The 19046-nt window shown below is 40.7% G+C and overlaps 1 protein-coding gene across 2 annotated transcripts in view; it reads left to right on the forward strand.

Moving 5' to 3' along the window:
* RELL1 (RELT like 1) overlaps nucleotides 1-18143 on the forward strand; it is a 59453-nt gene extending 41310 nt beyond the window's left edge. For both annotated transcript variants that reach the window (XM_037002900.2, XM_037002901.2), the window contains 2 exons: nucleotides 804-942; nucleotides 16180-18143. In XM_037002900.2, the coding sequence (XP_036858795.2) occupies nucleotides 804-939 (136 nt within the window). In that variant the 3' untranslated portion in view covers nucleotides 940-942; nucleotides 16180-18143. The remainder of the gene's footprint in view (nucleotides 1-803; nucleotides 943-16179) is intronic.
* The last annotated feature ends 903 nt before the right edge of the window (nucleotides 18144-19046 follow it).

The raw sequence follows: 19046 nt of genomic DNA on the forward strand, positions 1-19046 counted from the left end.
TTTTCCCTGATCCTTCTTTCAGTTCCTCAGAGTCTCACTCCACCTTATGGTTGGTGATCTCATTTTGGACAAAGAACTTATTTCATACAGTTTGAAGGGAAAATAAGACCAGAACTGGAGAGAAGTTATGAAGTTTTTAGGGATTTGATGACGATGTACTAGAAAAACAGCTAAATTGAGTAAATTTCAATAACTTTTCTTCGTGAGATTCTTTCTTAACTACCTTAACTTTTTCCTTAATTCTTAATGAAAATTAATCTAAATTTGCTTTAAAAAATAACCAGACACAAAAATCATGCCTTCAACTGACACTGATAAAATACATAGTTGGGCTCCTTGGGCTGTGTGTGTGCAGAGATAGGATGCTCTGAAAGGTGTACTTTGAGTAAGGCAGTGAACATTTTCTTTATGTCAGCCTAATTTGCAAACTAGTCATGCTTTTATGCAGCCTTTTATGGTTAAACGACTGATGTTAAAGCCTGCGTCCTTGTTAGAAACCACAACTCTGAGGCTGTTTAATATTTGAGTACCCGTGTTTTTTAATGCATTTTCAACACTCTATAAAGTATCCAGTAGGGTCTATGATGTGTTGTGTGAAAACAGCTGGCAAGTTTGGCAGGGGATGGGGATTTGCTGGGTAGGAATGCCCCTCCTGTTGAACATGGTATCTTTCATTGCTGTTCGAACTTTTGACTGAGTTCATTTAACATCCTCTAGATGTATGATTTTTTTTTTTTCTTTGGCTCATGATTCTTGTTTACTGGAAAATCAAAACCTATCCAATCTCCTCTTGACCCCCTCAGGTTTAGAGTTACAAAAGTGGAACACAAGTCGAACCAGAAGGAGCGGAGAAGTTTGATGTCGGTTAGTGGGACCGAAGGTGTCAATGGAGAAGTGCCTGTGGCACCTGAGAAGAGGGAACGAAGTGACACAGAGTAGCAGGTGAGTTGTCATTCTGGGGACGTTGGGATGGGGTGGTGCTCGGTGGGGAGAAGGCTCAGAGAGCCTCCCTGGGGGCTGTGGGAGTGTAGGAATGACGGGAGGGAAATGAGAATGTTTTCCTGGAACCTGTAGGACTGTAGTGGACTGGCCATGATAAACTGTCCAGAACTTCATATAAAGAGGCCACAAACTTGGCTGCTTCTAAGGGCTTGGTCTGCATGATAATGAGGAGAGAGGATCACTGATGAGGCAATGTAGAGTGGTGGGGATTGTGGCAAACTGGAAATCACATAACCCATCTATAGGGCTTGCTTTAGCACAAGGCAGAAATCACTTGGTGGTGTTGATCTTAGGCAAAAAAAAAAGGTGGGTATCTAGACTTTTTAAATGTTAGCAGCCTATTACATTTACTTTTGATAAAAAAAAACCATGCAGGCCAAATGAAATGTAATGTAATCTTGTCATTTCTAGGTAAACTGATTTGAGAAAGATGAAGCAGTCAAAACAATGCCGTTTCCTTTAACTGAGTTGCAAAACCATTTTTCTTTCATATACCATGGGTCTACATACAATACCTCCAGTAGGAGTATTAGTCTTCCTACCAAATATTTTAGAGCAATTTAAAAGCAAAAGTGAGTGCTTCTTGGTTAGGTAATTTTGATTTTGGAAGATATTGTTTTAAAAAAAAGCCTGTGATTATGATAGTGACTTAGTTTTCATCTTTTGTTTTTATTTCTGTTCTGGCTTGAGCAGCATTCACCCCTTCCATGTTTCTTATTAAATGTGGAAGGTGAGTGTGGGCATGTTCACATGCTCCAAAAGCTGCAGTGGAACCACCAGAGCCCTAACGTTAAGGCAGAAGAGGTTATACTTACAAAGGGCAAAGGGAGTGGGGCCCGGCGGCAGGACTGTGGGGTCCAGGGGAGCCACAAGGTGAACCTGAGCCCTGGAGTCCGGCAGCCAGGTTCAAACCCAGTTTGACGCTCACTAGCACTGGGACCAGGGCAAAGTAATCTGGCTTTTTTATGCCTCACTTCCCTCACTGCCAAGTGGAAATGAGGCCGCCTGCCCCACGGGATGGCGGTGAGACTCCAGTGAAATAGCACATGAAGCCCAGGGCCCCGCGCATAGGAAATACTTGGTCAGCACGGCCGTTGTTCCTTCGCTTCTGTTCAGGGTGGCTGAGTGGGGAGAGATGTGGCTTCTGAGTGAAGCTTCTCTGATCACATGCCCAGGTTCAGAGGAGTTGAGGCTGATGTAGAATTAATCTGGAAGCAGTGTGCTTCCCAGTTCTGGAAGACACAGGGGCTCTGCTACTTCCGGTGAGACACCTGGGGCCTCCGTGCTTCCGGTGAGACGCGGTGGCCGCGATGCCTCCTGTGAGATGTGGGAGTCCCCGCAGCTTCTGGTGGAAGATGCGGGGCCCCAGCTAGCTTCCTGTGAGATGCGGAGTCGGGGGCCGCACTGCTTCTGGTGAGACACAGGCGCTGCACTGCTTCCGGTGAGGTGCAGGGGCTCTGCTAGCTTCCGTACTAGTTTTTTCATTCTTGCCTTCGAGGAGATCTGTCCCATTTCCCTGAATTTAGGAGTTCAGGAGGGGCATCTTTAAAGAAGAGAAGCAGCAGAAAGGTCTGTTTTTGGCTTCTCAGTTAGTTACTGGTGCCTCGGGAAGGGAACCAGGAGGAATTTAGGAACAAGAGGAGAGTGATGAAGACAATAAAACAGCTAATGTCAACTTGGTATTCTAGGTTTCTGGGCATTATGCTGATATACATCTCACATCTCACCATTATAAACGTCTCCTAAGGGGATGGATACTATCCTACTTTTATAGGTGAAACCAATGACTAGAAAGGCTGAATTACATATTCTGGGTCACATAGCTGGGAAGAGGCACCGATTTGAACCTAGGTCTCTGACTTCAAGACCAACTACATTCTCCTCCCATCCTAGGTTGCTTATGAAGGGACAGCCCTAGACCCATAAATGGGAAGTATTTCTACCAGTGACCTAAAACCTTGTGGCCTAGTACAGTAGCCACTAGTCATCTGTGACTACTTAACTTTAATTACAATTAGAAACTTAGCTCTGCAGCTGCAGTCGTCACCTTTTAAGTGTTGAGTAGCCACAGATGGCGGGGCTTTGCCATACTGGGCAGCGTAGACACTCAACATTTCTGTCATCACAAAGTTTTATTGAACCGAGTGGAGGGTAAGTTAGATGTTAGAATTAGAATTCTGAGTGACTCCTGTAAATAAGAGAAGCATTCTGATTGAAGTCATGAAGACTTGCCTGTCTGGAGAGAGAAGCATCTGCCTGTTCAAGCCTGAGGTGAGGAGGGTTGAGGCAGTTTACTGCAAAGAAAGCATGGGTTCTAATGATGGTCTGCATGTGAGCCATCAGCCTGGCAGTAGGTTTTTAGAGATGGTTCAGACCATGCTGTAAGAAGACACTGCTAATCTCACCCCCAGGCAGGATACCTCATCCCCAGGCAGGAGGAGCTGCAAGCTGATCCCATCAGATTCAGCCTGATTAGAGCCTTGCTAATGTGCCCTGGCCAGTCTTGGCCATTACTCTCCTTAGAGAGGCATTGGAGTTTCCAGAAAGTTCAAAGGATTATTGCACAGCTGGTTTTCTTGATCCAAATTCTGTCTATATCTAACTATAGGAATTTCACCCAACTATCTGAAGTCCTAACCACATCTCACTGATTTACAATTTGATTCTTTGCAAAGCATACAATCATCCACCGGGATTTTGTAGAAGAGCGCTGGGTTTAATCAGAAGACATGGGCCCACATCCTAGCCTCACCACTTGGGAACTGTACTTAACTGCCCTTACTCCCGGTTTCCTTGACTGTGAAATAAACTCACTGATTTAAGGGCACTATGCGAAGTGAAATGTCAACAGAGAAATATGCCATATGGTTCCACTTATATGTGTAATTTAAAAACTAAAACAAATGAACAAATAAAACAGAAACAGACTCATAGAACAAACTGAAGGGAGATGGATGGGGGGGATGGATGAAATAGGTGAAGGGGATTAAAAGGTACAATCTTGAGTTATAAAATAAATAAGAAACACAGATATAATATAAAGCATAGGGAATATAGAACTTTGTATGGTGGCAGATGGTAACTAGATTCATAATGTATATAAATGACCAAACTGTGTTGTACACATAGAACCAATATAATATTGTGTGTCAATTATTCAATAAAAAAATTCATTGATTTACCACAAGAGCCAAGAGTGTCTAGCATGTAGTTGACGCTCAGTAAACGGTCCAAATCAGCAATGAGCACACAAATGATCTTAGAAATGCATTTTCTGAGCCTTCAACTTGTAATCAACTTTGAAATTAAAAATAACAATTTTTATTGTGAAGATTTTCAAACAAACTCAAAAGTAGAATAATTTCACAAATGTTCATAAGCCATGGAATAATTTAATTATAATACCTACAGCATGTTGAGCATTTACTAGGTCACTGGAGTATTTTGAAACGCATGTTTCATGTATTAACAGATTTAATCCTTACAACCATAGTGGGTAAGCACTAGTTAGTACCCCATTTTGCAGATGAAGGTTTTAAGTACAGAGAATTTCAGCAACTTGTTTAGAGTTACCAGCAAGAAGGTGGTGGAGTTTCAAGTCCATCCCAGGCAGCCTGGCTTCCAGAGTGACCCTCAGTGGGGCCCAGGGACAGCCTACTGGGGTTGGGACCTGTTGAGTGCCTATGCGTGATGACCCCAACAGAGAATGGACTCTGAAACGGGCGAGAAGGGATAGCCATGAACATCTGAGAAAATTTATGTACGTTCATTAAAATTTTCTTGCTAGCTTTCTTGTATTTCTCATCCCCCCAAAAAGTATGTGGAATTTAACATGACAGTTTTCCAACTAGAGAAATCCAAAATTTTATCTTTTGGGCCCAAATCTCTGGTTTTGGACTCTGTCAGAGATTTGCCCTAGAATGTAGCTACTAAAGTAAGGCAGGAATGTTATGTATCTTTTATACAGTCTAATACAATTTTTAGAGTTGTATTTTTTCCTCAAAAATGCTTTTGTTTCAGTTTGGATTGTTAGCCAAGCTATTTTACTGGAATGCCTTGTTTTACTGTAGAATTGATTCGAATATTCAAATGCAAATGAGTATCACTCACTGGTTAGGTTTTTTTCTTTTTAAAATTACATGGTTAATAGTAGAAATTAGACTTAGGGTTTCTCTCTCTTGTCTTTTCAAAAAGCAGAATCTGCTGTTTGGCATTTCTTCCTACCTATTCTTTCACCCCCCTTTCCTTGGCCTGAGTTCTTGTTTGTAGCTAGATCTAACTTGCTCTCTGCCTCATTTATTTTGGCAATGCAGTTAAAATGGTTTCTTTTTTCCACAGAAAATGTGTTTTGATTTCTTCTTAGAAGAATAAGCTTTTGTTCCTCAAAGTTAAATAAATCAAATTGCTTTCAGCCTCCAAATGCCACTGCCTTGTCTTCTTTATCACTGGTCTTTCACTTTTTAAAAATGATACTGTCGTAAGCATTCCATATTGCATATTTCTGAAGTATATACTCCTTTTTCCATTTTATGCAAGTGTATTATTGAAAACATTGATTTGGCAACTTTGCATAACAATATTTTTTATCAAAACAATTCATAAAATTAGACATCTCTTTAAATCAATTTATAATTGGAACTATTCATTCTTATTTTAGTAATTTGTTTTAGTGATTAAAAACTGAGTTTTAAACAGTTTAGGTTTAGTGTTGGTGGTGATTTAAAGCAAGCTATTTAACATGTCCAAGACTTCATCTTTCAAATGGGGCTTTTCTTGGACATAAATAATATAATATGTATGGTTAGTTCCTAAATCTGTCCTGGCACAGAGTTAGAATTTACCAAATACCCACTTTCATCAGTAATTTTCATCCCATTCTTGGTGGTCGTATTTATTAGCTCACTTCTCAAGCATCAGCATTAGGTTCCCTGAAGCCCTTTTTACTTCCTAAGAACATAAGAGCTTTGAACTCTGATGGCTTCTCAGAAATAGGTATTTGGCAAGTCCCTTTAGGAATTTGGGCCAGTTTCTCATTTGCGTTAAGAGGGCCTTGGAACTATTATGCCGCTTTTACCAGACGTGGGATCAGAATTAGCAACAAGGCAATTGGAAAGTGTTGACTCAAGTTCTCTTTATTATTGAGAGCAGAGGATGGGTTACATTAAGAGAGAGAGTAGACTGCGTTTTCTGTGCTTAACTGTGCCATTGCTGAGCTGGGGCTCTGCTTGGGGTAAAAGTCTTTTGCCAAGCCTGCTTCAAGGAGCATGCCTTCTCCTTTCGGAGCGTGCATGGCCAGTCACAAGGTCAGCTTTCCTGTCCTTTATTATACTTGAACAGTGAAGAAAGGCAAGCTTTTCTCCGTTTGAGTTCTGTGATAGGTACGGGGAGGCTCCCTGTGGGCGCCCCCTGCTGAAACTCTCCTGCTTTATTCAAAGCCCTCTGCGTGGTGCGGCTTTTAACTCTCCAGGAAAGGACAGGATGCTAAGAAACTTCAGGTACCACTAGTTAGTTAATATTTTTATGTATAGCTTGCATTTTTTTCAGGGAAAAATTTTTAGAAAGTAAAAATGATCTCAGATCGATGGTAGCTCGTTGATTAGCTTCACTAGTCTTAAAGGGGCAATGACATACAAATCTATGTAAGGAAACAACCTCAAATAGGCACAAATAGGACCACCTGGCTTGATTTTCAGTTGCTGAACACATTCTGAAGGGTGAAGGCAGCGCTTTGATGCCTGCATTGCTCTTATGTGGACTCTGAGTCCATCTTTAATATGGAGGTGGAAGGAGTGAACTCTGTCCAGGGCCTTCCAGTGTCCGTGCAAATAACGGGCAGGCAGAGCTGGTCAAATGAGGAAAAAGCTGAGTGACAGACAAAAATTTAAATGCAGCCTTATGGGTATGAAAACCAGGCTCAGGGGGATTGATTTTTCCCGGCCCCTGTTGGGCTAGGTAGTGAGGGCTTAGGTGGGAAGAAATCCACACTTGGGAGCTCAGTGCTCAGTGACATTGAAATTTGGGGGAACTTTACTTTCTCCAAAAAGGAGGAAAAAAATCCTCATTCCATTCAGTCTAGTGGCTCACAGTAGTGTGATCTCCACAGTATCAGCTTTCACTAGGCATGGCCTCCTTTGGTCTCCTGTGTGGACCATCTGATGTGCTGACTCAGGTCCAGGTTTGTGAGCATTTCTGTTTTCTTACAGGTAGACTAAGATCATAGATTTTGAGATCTCAGACGAGCTGTGATTGCTAAATCAGGGCAGTTTAGGTACAATTACCTATTTTAAACATATTTACCAAGCCCCTACTATGCGCCAAACACTGTGCCAGGCCTTAGGGACACAGCAGTGTGGAAGATGGACAGCCAAGGGCTGTGCTTTCTTGGAGCTTCTAGTTTTTACAGCGGACTTTTCTCACCATGCCTCCTGTCCCCTCGTTTCTAGCACACTAGGAGGTTGTGTATGTTGTTCAAGGTCATGTTGATGGCGAATTCCAGAGCCTAGACATGGGCCTGATAGTTCGCTCCTTTCCCTGTCTCCAAGATATTGGATATTACAAGTGTTAGAAATTGAATCTTTTTTTAAAAATTGAAAAATAAGACATGCAACACAATAAAATATTCAAATAGCCTTAAAAGCTGTGAGGGTGAAAATAAGTCTTTAAAAAAAATATTAAGTCTCTTCTCTGCCTGCACCCCATCTCTGTGATCACACATGCACCCCTCAGCCTCCTTCCTAAGAGGGACCCACAGCTATCAGGGCCGCCTCACCCTTTCAGGATCATTCTGTGCATATACATGCTCACACAACATGTGTTCCCTCTTCTGCCCTTCCACCAATGACAGCACAGATACTTGCTGGCTCTTTCTTTTTCATTGAAGTTGATGACTAATAGTTTCTGTGAACTATTGAATTTTTATTCTCCCACCTTGATTGAGCCATGAGGAGTGAAAATGCCACATGCAGTTTAAAAGTCACATGCCCTTTTATTTATTTATTTATTCTCTGTGGTTGGACTAACTCCAAAACATTTCTGGAAATAATCTGAGAGTTATTGGTGGACCTAAAAACATACTTCACTGTCATCAACTGTGACATTCTTTCAAGGTTCTGCCTCCACAGCTTTGCTCTAGGTAGAGAACAAGAAGAGATTAAAAACGTAGTTGTCAGTATTCCCAGAAGTTAGACGACATGGCAGACCAGAGGTTTTTGTTTTTGTTTGGTTTGAATTGTCACCAAAGCCAGTCATCTCCCCACATGTTTCTCTGAGGCAGAGTCTGCTTCAGAGAATCAATCTCTTCTCCCCTCAGCCCTGTCAGCCTTTTGACAAGACTTAAGCGAGAGGGGCCTCTGTGCCTGCCCTTTCACCATAGAAACTGCACCAGTGGCTGCTCATAGGGACCTCAGAGGTCCTGAAGGCAGACCTACAGGGCTCAGGGGAAACAGAAAATGAAGTGCTTTCTGAGACATTTTTACTAGAACTATAAGGAGGGAATACATAGTTATAACCAGGATTTTTATTTCTCTTAATTTGTAAGATGAGGTTTTCAATTTGCTAACATTAACTAGTTTAAGGTAATAGTGCCTATTTTCTGTAAGTTGCAGGATGTAGGATGCTGTGGTTAACTCCACAGGGTAGGTTCTGGAATCAGACTCCCTGTGCTCAAGCCCTTTTTTTTGGTGGGGGGGGTCACTTTTTAGCTGTGTAATCTTGGACAGGTTACTTAGCCTTTGATGCCTCAGCTTCTCCATCCATAAAGTGGGAAAGTGGGGATATAATAATAATGCCACCTACCTCATAGGGGTGTTATTCTTTGGTGCTTAGTAAGTGCTTGATAGGCCAATGCTGGATGCTATTTAAACACTTAGCAAATAATAGTGTGAAAAATTAATGTTTCTGATATTTAATTTTCCAGGGGCTCAGAGAGGCCAGCTGAAGCAGAAGCTGTAAGGTATTGTAGGAGTGTACATTTGGTACTCAGGTAGAGGCTTACTGATGGCCGGCTAGCTGAACTCCAGCTCACAAGCCTGTGGAGAGGCAGTATCTACCTTATTTGGTTTTCCTCATTAGAAAGAAGTGGTCCTGTTGAGAGTAGTTAAGTTATTCTACCTGTAGCTTAGTGCAGACTTTGAGGCATAGGTGTACTGAGACTAACAGGGGACTGATGAATTGCATTTAAATAATTCCCAGGTGAACCCTTGTTTTTCCAGGTACAGAATAACTTTGGATGTCAATTACATTTTACTTGGAATAAATGACTGAATGTCATCATCTTAAGGGCCAATAAATCACAAGTGTTCTGTTATTGTCACTTGGGAAATCGAATTGTTGATAAGTATGTGAACATATTTAAATTGCTGTGAGTATATAACTCAAAAAAGAGCAACCTTTAGACTTCTCAGTAAGATCCAAGTCTTTTAATGTCAGAAGAGTCAGAACTACAAGGAATGCAAAACTTCTCATCGGCATTATTCTATAAAGAAGATGATATGATATGCAGGAATATGCACTTTCTGTTAACTTTAAAAAGCCATTTCCATTTTGAATGGAAAAAAATACCTCTAAATATTTTTATATTTCCTGAATTGACCCACATACATAAAAACTTGCTCACTATTGATATTAAAAAGCTAAAATTTTAATTATAAACCACCTCCCAAAATAGGAGTTATAATGTGGTAATGTATGATATCGTGAGTTATAAAAAAAATACATATTTGGTCTTCACCCCGTTTCTGGCACAGAGCTAATAAAACCTTGGAATTTCCCAAGTGATGAGAGAAATACGTGTTTCTTATTGTGTTGGTAAGGTGACTGGAAAGCCCCTAGGCAGCAAACAGGAGCGGGGCTGGATGCCAGGGGAGCCGACCTCATGGTTAGTGGACTGGAACTCAGTCTTCCCCTAACCCCCCGCACCCACCCTGACTTCTGGGGAGTGGCTAGGGGCTGGAGAATAAGCTCAATCGCTAATGGCCAGTGGTTAAATCAGTCATGCCTTTGTAAGCTTCCACAAAAACCCAAAAGGAAAGGGTTCAGAGAGCTTTCTGGTTGGTAAGCCAGTCCTCTTCCACGTGCCCCTTGCGTGGCCCTAAGCTTCACAAGGACAGAAGCTCCTTTGTTCAGGAACTTGCCTTGGGTATCTCCTCATCAGCCATGAAAAATGCCCAACTTTACTAATCAAATAAATACAAACTAATATAATGAGACCACTCTTTGCTTTTGGCAAAGATGAATGTTAACAGGAGATGACATGAGACTACAAGGGAACACTATATAATTATTCATATTTGTCCATAGAATAAACCTATATAAACCAACACCTCCCAGGCCACCTGGTTAGAACCCAGTGTTGAAGATGGTGAAGGGAAATGGGGGTAGTCAGGTGCCTCAGCAGGGAGGCTGCATTGCTCTAGGAGAGCTGTAGGCATAGGCACAGCCTTAGATGAAAAAGCAAGTTGTAAAATATCATTTCTGTCTAAGAAATGATACGCCACCTGTCTCATTTTGTCTTGGGTGGAAGCTGATTAAACTTCCCCATACAAGCTCCAGGCCTCCTGAAAGCCTAGGGTGTGTCTTCTCACCTTCTGCTGTGCCTGCTCATGGTGATTTGTAGGTAACCTCGTGATTCCTTAACAGGTGTTGGTAATAGCTTGCTCATCTGGTCCCTAAAATAGACCTCACAGATTAGTTGGATTCTAGTTCCAAATGATGATGAAGTACATTGTAATTCAAAAATTTTGTAGGTCAGATTACATTGTTGAGATTTCAAAATTTAATAATTCAGTCTAAAATTTTTAGACTATAGGAATTTTGTAGCTCAGAATGAGGTGCTAAGAATTTTTATTAATATTTTAGTCTTTAAAGGCTTCTGTTCTGCTTCCTTCTCCATTTCTTTGATGTATTTGTTGACCTCAGTTGATTTTGTAGTGTTATTTTTGCAGGGTTTTCCCTTTGCAAGTGAATTTAATTCTTAGGGTTATTATTAGTTGACAAACAATAGTACTGGGTTTTACCTCACGGGTTAAACCCTTGTATATGCATTAATCCACTGGGTACCTTGTAAGAAAGCAGTCTTGTGCTCCAACCCCATAGATGCTGATTTAGTAGGTAATGAGTGCAGCCCAAGGAATCAGCAGGTTTTAATAATATTTGAGTTGATTCTAAAGCAAGTGCTACTAATCATCCTAAGAAATACTAACGTAAAGAGACTCCATGGGTTAGCCTAAATTTGCATGACTCTACTGCACTTTTTAAATAAACATGGTACCCCTATTACAATGGAGAAGTATGAATTTATAAAATTTAATATACAGTTTAGACCAGAGCAAGATTTAAAGGACTACAAACACCAGGTACTTTCTGATATCTTCCCATTAATGTACACCTGTGAAGATATCAATCTATGTAGGCAGTACTGTTGCAAGACAGCGTGTTATTTTTTCAGTGAATCGAACAAGGGAGCCTGTAACCACAGAGTTTTTAGTAGAGCCTGGTAGAAGAGAATCCTGTAAGAAGTTTGAGTCTTGAAGGATCATAGATTACTGGTGAAAGATTACATACATGTAGCTCTAGGACTTGGGTATGAATATTACTATTGTAATCTTAACTCTGTTAAGCAACTTTTGCCATTCATTTTATTTAAAAGGGGTCCAGAAAATTCTGAATCCAGCTGTGTGATTCTGTAGCCTTGTACCTATACATTATCATATAGGTACACTTGAGCTCCTCAGGGGCTGGGCCCCTTTTAGAGTATAGGTTTGTAGCATCATTTAACCGTTTGTGTGTAGCCACAGGGGCTTCCCTGGAGAGTGGCTCTGCCAGGGTTTCTGGTTTCTGCATTCCTCTCTGTTGCCCCACACAAGGTGGGAAGCAGAAAAGTGAGGGACCCAGAAGATTCCATTCTGACACTGTGCATCCATCCATGGGGATTGGTGCAGGGAAGCGTGGGGGTGACTGCGTGGGCTTCGAGGTCTGACTGTCTGGCATGGAATTACTGCTTTACCATTGTGTGGCCTTGGGCAAGTTATCGAACCTGTAAGCCTCAGTTTGTTCCTATGAAAATGGAGATAGTTCTTGACATTGGAAAGACTGAGTTAATGAATTTAAAGTGCTTAGCACAGCCATGCCTGGCCTGTAGAAAACACTCTATAAATGTCAGCTACTGTTATTAATCAGATCATCTTTTCCTTCATTAATATCCTGTTGTTTGAGGTTTTAGTGTTCACTGTCCATTAATCTGTTTAGACTTCTAGTTTTCTAAAACATGTTTCTCATTTTTAAAGGGACAAGATTATTTTTTCTGAGAATCCTTTCTAACAAGGCACATATATGTCCTAATCAGAGATATTTTTTGGCTTCTATGGAACCATAACATAATAATGGAATTATGGCTTTATCTTTATAGTTAGAATTGTGTAGTAACTGATCAGCTCTAAAGAAAAAGATGACCTCTTTTTTCCACATAAATATTTTCTGAGGTTCTTAATTTCTCACCGTCAGTCTTGTTTTATGATGAAAATGGTCACACTTGGGATTTCTGAATGTTTTTATCAATGTAAGGAAGTTTTCCTTAATTTATTCCAACTTGAGCACTCACACTTAAGACTGTAATAACCAAATCTTCCCCAAAGAGAGAGAGGTCAGGCTTGTTAAATATGGCAGAGTCCCATGGTAATAGGGACTGAGAATAATGGTGGGTGGAGTGTTTTTTCACTACTGCTAGCCTTCCCTAGCATTTATGCCAGCCCACACATGGTTTCTGATTACCATAAGACCGTAACATTAATATGCTGTGGTAAAGAAATACTGTTTTAAGGTATGCGTTTGTTTAATCAATATGGATATATTTACAACTGTAGTATGAAATGAGGGGACACTTAACAGCGTGAAAATGCACCATGACCCTGCCTTAGAAATAAGGTCACAGTTGGAAATTTCCAGGCCACAGAGCATGTGGTGCCTTCTTTCCCCCAGGTTGTCATTCTCATAAGACAGCTATGTACCTGGAAGTTTATAGCTTCTGTGCTGGTAAAGTTCTGCCTTTTGATAGGTATGTGTTTGTGAAAAGGGGGAGCCCAGCACTGCAAATCAGTGCTAGGAAGCTTCTAATAGAGTTTGTAAAAAGCTTAAATGCCCTTTTTTCTTCTTAGTTTCTGTTGTTCATGTTGAAGACTTTACAGTTTGTATTTTTCACTTCTGGCCTCGAAGATACTGCATAGAGGGCAATTTTAATCAGCCATGGAAGGCAGCTGTGGAAGAAAGCCTATGTGATTATTTAGGGGAGATAATTGGATGAGGGTGAGGATAATAGCTAACCTTTGGGAGGTTACTGACTGCCTGTCCTGTATTAAGCATTGTGCATATATCATCTTAGATAAAACCCCCAAAAACCTGTTCAGGGAATGCTGCAGGGAGGACCAAGGTTCCACAGGTAGTCATGGGGATCTGGATTTGAACACAGGCCTCTGGCCCCAGACCCCTCCTTAGCTCAGCCCTCAGTCTTGCATGCCCACTCCTTAAAGCTGGTCAGATCTGTGCAAAGGACTCTAAGTGGGAAGGTCTCCTATGTTGGATCGGACATTCTTCCTGTGATGATACATTAAACTCTATTGCCTGGCATCTCTCACCCTTGGCCTTGTATTCCTTCATGCAAAAACGTCTAGATCTAAGGGAGCAGATGGTAAAAAGAAGAGACAGAAATAGTTGAATACCTATTTTCTAGATAAAGGCCTAGTTTGAAGTTTTACTGAAAAAACTCATTGTTTTACTGTTTTGTTTTGTTTTTAAACCATTTTCCTATTTCTCCACCTCTGGCTTTTCCACCCTTTTCCCTGCCAACATCTTTCATAGTAATCAACTCTCAAAGGAAAGTTTTCCCAGACTTGGCTTTGTTGAGTTTGACACTACAAATCTGTAGTTCAGCTGTTTTAGGTTGTAGTGCAGGGGATTACTTAATTCATTTGCGCTCCATTGACGCTTGTCTTGCCAGTGGGTTTCAGCCCCAGGCAGGTTCATTCTTGATTCAATGAGAATGAAAAATGACAATGGAACGATCTTGGAGTGAAAGGGTTTATACTCAACTTTATTCCCACAGTGGCAGGTCAAGAACTAGAATCTCATACACCTCAGGGTGAGTCTGCATACAGCAAGCGGGTCTCTGCCTCTCCTCTGGGCCTCTCTGCCCCCTCAGCCATCTGTCACTGTCCTTGGCACTGCCACTACTCCAGCCTTTGCTCTCCTGCAGCCATGCAGCCCAGAGCACTGGGCGGAGCTCTTTATATAGAGTCAATAATAACATATTGCCCACATGTGTGCAGTGAGCAAGCCAGCCATGGATAGGTGAGAATCCTGGCCATAGGAACTTGAATTTTCTCTACAATGCTGTTTTGGAGGACAGTGTTTTATTTCCTGTTTAGCTAAAGGGATAAGGGTCTTTTACTCAATCCTTTTAGTTTGGAAAATTCCTCTCTTTCTCATAACCATTGTGAATATCATAAATGACAGAATGACAGAAAAGGATAATATGAATATTAAACTGTGTATCTAGAAGAATGAGCTATAAAATAAGTTCAAAGTAATATTTAAGTTAAGACATCTCTACTTTTTGCTTTTTCTTCATATTTCTGCAGGTTGGCTTCATCTCTATTTTTTATTTATTTTTATTTTTTTATTTTGTTATCATTAATCTACAATTACATGAAGAACATTATGTTTACTAGACTCTCCCCTACCCCAAGTCCCCCCAACAAACCCCATTACAGTCACTGTCCATCAGCATAGTAAGATGTTGTAGAATCACTACTTGTCTTCTCTGTGTTGCAAAGCCCTCCCCTTTCCCCCACCCCCCACATTATACATGCTAATCATAATACCCCCTTTCTTCTTCCCTGCCCTTATCCCTCCCTACCCTCCCATTCTCCCCAGTCTCTTTCCCTTTGGTAACTGTTAGTCCATTCTTGGGTTCTGTGATTCTGCTGCTGTTTCATTTCTTCAGTTTTTCTTTTGTTCTTATACTCCACAGTTGAGTGAAATCATTTGGTACTTGTCTTTCTCCACCTGGCTTATTTCACTGAGCATAATACCCTCTAGCTCCATCTATGTTGTTGCAAATGGTAGGATTTGTTTTCTTCTTATGGCTGAATAATATTCCATTGTGTATATGTACCACATCTTCGTTATCCATTCATCTACTGATGGGCACTTCGGTTGCTTCCATTTCTTGGCTATTGTAAATAGGGCTTCAGCTCTATTTTTGTTTAGCATTTATAGACAAATAAAATTTTGGCAGACAGGAGAATGTTTTGTTCCTTTACCTGCTGTAGGTTAGCCTGCTTGTTGTGTATGTTCCAGCATACACAGCCAGTGCTAGAAATTTAGCCCTGAACTGGGTTGTCCCGGTCTTCAAAATAGGAAAGTGAAAGGGTACATAACTGTCACTTGGATGAAACGCAGGGCGAAAAAAAAAAAAAAAAGAAAAACCTTTGGAAAGTAGAAAACTGTTCTACAACTTTACAAGGGCCTTCATTTGTAACATAAATGTAGACACTGACATGAGCCAATTGTTAGAAGAACTTAAAAATACAATACAGAGCCCTTGAGGTACAGTGAGGACTTAAAATAGAGCATTTCCTCATCATGTTTGTACTTGCCCAGGGAAATGCCGGCCGAGCTGCCCTATGTGCCCAGTAGAGACCTAGAGGTAACTATTTGGTGGGGCTTGGGCAAGGCAGCTTACCTGGTACATATAAGGGTCCTTGCGACAGCACATGGCCGCCCAGCTGCTAGTTACTTGACAGACTGTGGCTGAGGAGTTAAAGAACATGTTCCCAAGAAGTGATACGTGACCCACTGGGAGAATGCTCCCCGGTCACCTTAGGAACTCCTATTAAAACAGACTGATAATCGTAGTCTACTCTGGTTCTCAAATATATTCTTTCTTGGTTTAGAAGACCTTGATAAATGAGGTCCTTTTGAAATTGTGATACTTAAGTTGCTTTAGACTGAATTCTAGAACAAATGTATAATGGGAGAAGGAATGTGGTGGGATTGAGTGGGGTTGAGTGGGACTGGGTGAGGATGGATTATAATTCCTCTGTGTTTTAAAATATTCAGGCAGAGTAATATTTGATATGATGTTTACCTTCTGTAAAGCTTTGCCTTTTTTGTTTTTCCTTGCAGGAGTGACTGAAGAGTTCTAAGAGACTGAAAACTTCCCAGATAAAAAGTGGCCCAGGGGATTTTTAAAAAATCTTTTATACATTTTCTATTGTAAAGTCTGCAGGCATGTGGATAAAAGCTAAAAAGGAATATTGTTGCTCTGCTGGATATAGAATTCAGTTTGCTTTGAAACAAGTTTTGTTTAAAAAGTCTGATGACAAATGTATTACATTTCCAGGGAAGAAAAGAGCCCATTTAAAAAATCTTTCCAGCAACCCCAGCTCCCAGCCTGCCCTCCCTGGCCTTGTATACATGGCAGTTTTTCCAGTATGATCACTGTGTGCAGGAGAACTATTTGTGTACAGTCTGTGCTGATCTCCAGTGTGTGCACCTGTGTAGGGGTGCTTCTGCTCCCCAGCCCTGAGATCCTGTTTTGCTACTGGCAAGGGATCCATGTAGAGTGTAACTGTTACATAAGATTAAGAAGAGTCTTCCGTAGTGGAAGGCCCTTGACGATAATCTAGTCAATCCCTAGAAACTGATTCCCCAAGAGGCCTTGGCAGCAGGTGGAACCAGATGCTAGACTGAATTCCTAGACCAAGAATTCAATCAAGTCCTGAAACCACCATGCCACTCCTGCCTAGGTACTTATAAAATGTTGAGAGTTTTGTTTTGTTTTGTTTCAGGATTTTTAGTTGGTGAGAAATTCTTATTTAGTCCACTGAATAAGGGAGAAAATGGTTTAAAGTCACTAAAAATGAAAAAAAAAAATCTTATTTTGACAACCTAAGGCCAGAAGAAAACAAAAGACTACTTGTGGTATAAGATCAGCCCGTACCTCCCTCTGGCATGTTTTCCTCGAGCACCACTTGATATTTTCTATCTTGTAACTAATGCTCATTATTGAAGAGATTTTTGATGATTGCTTTCCCCTGTAGGCATGGAAAACCCTACTTTTTTAAGCTTGGCCATTTACGGGTCACCAGAAAGGAGACAGTCCATTCATGGTAGGTCTGGGCCAGTTTCAGGGACATCTGCACACCCTGCCCCTGTGTCAGGGTTGTCCTGGTGCCTTGGGACTTTTTTTATTTCAGAGAGAAAAAGCTCATTTAGCCCCCCAAAGATGATTTCCATCAAAATGTACTTTAAAGTATTTATTGTAAATATACTCAGTTGTTCTGCTTCTGGCATCAAACTAAACATTTCTAACCTTTTAAATGAATGGTAGGTTCAATTTCATGTGAATTTTTATTGACAACTAACAAAAGCCTTATGTATGTATATGGACAAGAGGAAAATGTATGGAAATCAATTTCACTGAAGTCCAGAAAATAGCAATATAGGAATTTTTGGGGTGTGTCTGAGTGTAAATAATATATGTGCGTTCTAGACCAATAATTTTAGCTTAAAAAAAGCATCTTTTTTTTTGTGCTTTAAAAATATTATTGCCCTCAAAATGGTGAGGGATAAAATGTAAGATAGTCTTTAGTGTTCATATTTTAATTTTATTCGAGTCAGAGCACTTTTTGTAGCAATACAACAGGCAAGAGAATACTGAAAAATATTTAAAATTGTGTTTATACGAAGAGTACGTTTTAAATATTTTCTGATACTTGAGCAGTTTTTGTCTGGCTGGCTTGCAAATATGCCAAAAGCATTCAATATTTTCAACACATGAACTTTTTACTAGTTTATATTATCTCATACAAATTCATAAGTGTTCCCCCAACAACTGATGTTTACAGGTCTTGTGTTTTTCCTCCTCCTTTAGAAGGATTGGGGATCCACAACAAACTTATTATAAAACACTAACAATGGACTAACTTCTGGTGTAATAAATGAGTTGGCTACCACCTTGATGTAAAAATTTGTAAAGGAAATTTTCCACCACTTTGAGTGTCAAATGTATTTTTAACTGTCTGGTTTGTACTTTCAGGACTTTTGTACTACCAAAACAGAGTTAAGAATAAACACGTTAAACACTGTGTTGTGTCTGAATGCCCCAATTGTTGCTGCCCTGTATATTGAAGGTATAATTGTGTAGTGGAATTTATTGAACCTAATATCCCAGGGCCTCATTTCTTTTTTTTTAACCAAAGCAGATCTATAATTACCAGCCATCTCCCGTGAAGCCAAGAAAACCAGTTAGGCACCGTAGGCATTTGTGAAAATTTGTCTATGATATGATGGATATTGTCCAACTGTACTTGAACAGTCTGAGAGAAATCAGACAAATTAAAACAACCCATGGGCCTCATTTCTTATGTCTGAGTCATCCCGTGGTCATTCAGCTGACTCTCCCCATTGGGTTTTCCCCTCATGGTAACAACAGCCCCTCCCCCACCTCAATACGTAGCTTTAAACTTTGGAGGTCATTTTGGATCTATTGGAAGAGTTGCAAAAGCAGTACAAAGAGTTCTCGGATCCCATTTCTCCTATATTAACATCTTCTAGAAGTGCAGAACATGATCAGAACTGAGAAATTAACATGGGTGTGACCCTCCTGATTGAGGTGTGGTACAAACACGACTTTATTCAGAGCTCGCCAGTTGTCCCAATAATGTCCTAGGATCACCCATTGCATTTGTGGTCGGGTCTCAGTCTGATCTGAAATGTCTCCGGTTCCTTCATTGTGTTTCATGATCTTGATACTTCTAATGTACAGGCTGGTTATTTTGTAGAGTGCCTGTCATTTAAGTTTGCCAGCTGTTTCTCCTGACGCAGGATTTGCATTAGGGAAAGGACCCGTTGCAGTGAGGCTGTGTGACATCCTAGCTGGGGAACCTGATGTGGGCATGTCTCACCAGTGATGCTGGCCGTGGTATTCTGGTCAAGGTGGTGGCCACCAGGTTTCACTTGGGTAAAGTTCCTATTTTTCCTTTGTGATT

This window comes from Manis javanica, chromosome 5, assembly GCF_040802235.1.
Source record: "Manis javanica isolate MJ-LG chromosome 5, MJ_LKY, whole genome shotgun sequence".
NCBI lineage: Eukaryota > Metazoa > Chordata > Mammalia > Pholidota > Manidae > Manis > Manis javanica.